General features: G+C 40.5%; 1 protein-coding gene across 1 annotated transcript in view; it reads left to right on the forward strand.

Annotated features, from left to right (window-relative positions):
* The window catches only part of LOC107091890 (sacsin-like), a 20,531-nt gene extending 17,057 nt beyond the window's left edge, over window positions 1–3,474 (forward strand). The window contains exons 7-8 of the mRNA XM_015386086.1: window positions 313–2,703; window positions 3,470–3,474. Coding sequence (XP_015241572.1) covers window positions 313–2,703; window positions 3,470–3,474 — 2,396 coding nt within the window. The remainder of the gene's footprint in view (window positions 1–312; window positions 2,704–3,469) is intronic.
* The last annotated feature ends 308 nt before the right edge of the window (window positions 3,475–3,782 follow it).

A 3,782-nucleotide genomic window follows, 5' to 3' on the forward strand; every position in this document is an offset into this window, starting at 1 on the left:
ATTGGCTTCAGGAATTCTGGAGGTTTCTGAACTCTCACTTTAATGAGTTAACTTTTTTTAGGGATATACCTCTTATACCTGTCAGTCCCCTGTCTGGTAGTCAGTGTGTTTCACTGGCAAAACTACAACAGAAGACAACCCTAATTTTCCAGAAAAGAGGACAGAGCAGTTTACCAGACCAGTTAGCTCAGCTAGTGACCAAAGCTGGCGGCACAGTGGTGAGAGGGAATGACTGGCTAAAGCATGTAGACCTTGAAACTTATGTTCTGAGTCCATCTCCAATGAGTGTTATGAAGGTGTTGATGAATTTAGACTTTCAGCAAGTCATCAGGAATGTAATATGTGCACCTAAAACAGCACGAGAGGAACTGAAAGACTGTTTGTGCCATCTAGATTCCCTCTCAGGTCCAGAGAAAGATTTTCTCATAAGGCTGCCTCTGTTTCAAACTACGACAGGTTCCTGGGTCACAGCTCAGTCAAAACAGGCTTTGGTTTTAACGTCTGGTCCTGGTTTAGCCCCACAACTGCCTGTGCCAGATTCGGTTATCCAGTGTACTACTGAAGCTGATCGCAGACTTTTACAGCTGCTGAAGGTGAATCTCTTGGGTCCAGCTGAAGTAGGCATTATCCTTGTTGACAGGATAAAACAGGGTGCCTGCAATAGTCAAGATACAGAGAACATAATGACCTGGATATTGCAGCACGGGAATATCCTTTTCTCACAAAATCAGTCCCTGAAAAAAAGATGCAAGGAACTAAGATTCATCCAAGGGAAAGGAGAGTTGAAAAGGGCTTCAGACTTTTTTGATCCGAGAGTGAATGACTTCAGAGTCATCTTTGAGTCAGATTGTTTTCCCCCACCTGTATACACAGAAGCACCACAGATATTGGAAAGTCTGATAGATCTTGGATTGATCAACAAAGAGGCAGATTTGACACCTGAGCATTTGTTATATGCCACCAGAATTATTGAAAAACAAAAAGTGAACTCTGAGGGTGAGGCCCTTCAAAGAGCTCAGGTCCTCTTGGAAATGCTGGATGCTTGTGATCTACTGTCAAAGTTTTCAAATGCACAACTTAATACTCTTAAGAAGACTAAATGGTTCCCATGTGATCAACCCCTTATTGAAAATAGAGACATCTCTAACAAATCTACACAAATTTTCTACAACCCAGAGGAAATAAGACACACTATGTATGAGGACATTGTTGGAGAGGTGATGCCTTTAATAGGGAAGCTCAGTGAGAGAGTTAACAACAAGCTTGGCTTGAAATCTCTGCCTCCACCTGAGAAAGTGATAAAAAACTTGTCAGTCCTAAAATTAAAAGTACAAGACATGGATGAACCTGATACCAATGTTGATTTCAAACGAAAGCTGCATAGCATTTACAGGCACATGCAAGAAAACATCTCTGCATTTGTAGAGTTAATGAACACTGAGACAGACTGGTTGTGGGCCAAGGGCAAATTTGTTTCCCCCCGTGAGTTGGTCCTTAACTACCCTCATGATCTGGATCTAAGCTCTTACATTGGGAAGGTGCCAAATGAATTTTTACCATACAATAAGCTGCTTCAGAAGTTTGGTCTGAGAATATCACTTTCAAATAAAGACATTGTTGGCATGCTTCATACCATTCAGCAAAACATTGAAGCAAGACAACAGCCATTTGCAAGTCCAGCTGAGGTGAAAGTGTCCATAGAGATTCTCAAGTGGTTATGGAAAACAAAGCAAACTGTCCAGGGTGATATCCCTGTCCCAGTAATAACAGAGAATGAACAGTTCACCCTTAAACCACAATCAGAAGCACTTCTTTGTGACGTAAGCAGACATAAACTGAAAGAGCTTCAGTACCACGAGGGGAAAATGTATATACTACACGAAGAAATCCCAATAGCAGCAGCTGAATGGATGAACATTAGATTTCTCAGTAATTACATCCTTGCTCCAGAGCTTATAGGTATTGAGCAATGTGGACAATCTGAGCCAATAACTACAAGGATAAAAAACATCCTTAAAGAGTATGATGAAGATGGTGACATCTTTAAGGAGCTCATCCAGAATGCAGAGGATGCTGGAGCTGATGCCTGTAAATTTCTAGTGGATTTCAGAGAACACAAAGATCCTCCAGAAAGTCTTATTGATCCTGACATGGCCCTTTGTCAGGGTCCATGTCTTTGGGCTTTCAATAACAAGCAATTTACAGATGACGATTGGAGAAATATTATCAGAGTTGGATCAGCCTCAAAGGAAAACAAAGCTGAAAAGATTGGAAAGTTTGGACTTGGATTCAATACAGTTTATCATGTGACAGATGTTCCCTCAATCCTGAGTGGAAGCAAACTTCTTATACTTGATCCAAATGTGGCTCACCTAGGAAAGCACATTAGCTCAAAGACAAATCCTGGAATAAAACTGGATCTTTCTGTAAAGAGACTTTTTCATTGCTTTCCCAGTCTTTTTGGACCATATGAAGGTATTTTTGAATGTAACTTCACACAGAAATGTCCTCCAGAACCGTATGATGGCACTCTAATCAAACTTCCTTTCAGAACTGAAAAAGAGGCTCAGAAGTCAAATATATGCACAAAGGCATATCACAAAGAAGATATCACTGGCTTGTATCAGAACTTTATGAAAAATTCACAAACTCTCCTACTTTTTCTCAAGAACATCAATACGCTGTCCCTGGGAAGTATCTCCAGTAGAGCAACAACTTTAAAACCAGATGAAGTGGAAACAATCCTTTCCATGTCAAAAACAGTATTGAGCATTCCAGTTGAAGATAAAACTATAATATTTAAGCAACGCCAAGCTGAGACTTCTCTGTTGAAACACGATTCCCAATGCAAAAATATAATCGACAGCAGCACAGTCAGTATTGTCCATATCTATAGCCAGCATTCTAACAAAACTGAACAACAGTCTTGGCTCATTTACAGCTGTTTTGGCACAGGTCAGTCTTTGAAAATGTTTCTTCAACCAGAAGGGAAAGCTGTGTTCTCATTGCCAATTGGAGGGATTGCTGTGCCTTTGCAACAAGATACAGAAACTGGAAAATTCTTTCCTCCAAAAACAGATCTTATTGGACAAGCATTTTGCTTCCTTCCTCTTCCAATTCAAACTGGGCTTCCTGTTAATATCAATAGTACATTTGCTGTGATGAGCAACAGAAAAGGTCTGTGGGAAATTGGAGTGAAACATGAGTGGAACAAGGCTCTTCTAGAGGATCCCTTGGTGACAGCCTATGTTACAGCACTTTTGGCACTAAAAAAAATGTCAGAAAATGGGGAACTTGGGGCTTATTGTTATCACACCTTTTGGCCTGAGAGAGAGAAAGTGAGTGATACATTTAAGCCTTTGGTGGATGAATTTTACTCTAATATTGCTCAGTCTTCCACTGGTCCAAAACTGTTTTTCAATGGAGAAAACTGGTGCTCAATGGACAATGCAATCTTTTTACATGATAGCATAGAAGAAAATGGCAAAATCAATCAACTTGCAGCTCAGGTGTGCAAAAAACATGTAGAGGCACCAAACTGTGTTGTTCCTCTTCCTCTTTGGTTAAGAAAGAGTTTCAAACAGGCTGGCTTGAAAACGATTTTACAGAACCGGACTTGGACCTGGGAGAAATTTTATCAAGAAGTGGTATTCAAAAACCTTGATGCCATGGACCCTAAGACCAGAGACACTCTCGTGTTGCATGCAGTTGACCTCAACCTGAAAGAAATTGACAGTCTGCTGACATCTTATCCTTGCATACCAACAAAAGATGGAAATCTT

The sequence above is a fragment of the Cyprinodon variegatus genome, unplaced genomic scaffold (genome assembly GCF_000732505.1).
Source record: "Cyprinodon variegatus isolate N-32 unplaced genomic scaffold, C_variegatus-1.0 Scaffold356, whole genome shotgun sequence".
Lineage (NCBI taxonomy): Eukaryota > Metazoa > Chordata > Actinopteri > Cyprinodontiformes > Cyprinodontidae > Cyprinodon > Cyprinodon variegatus.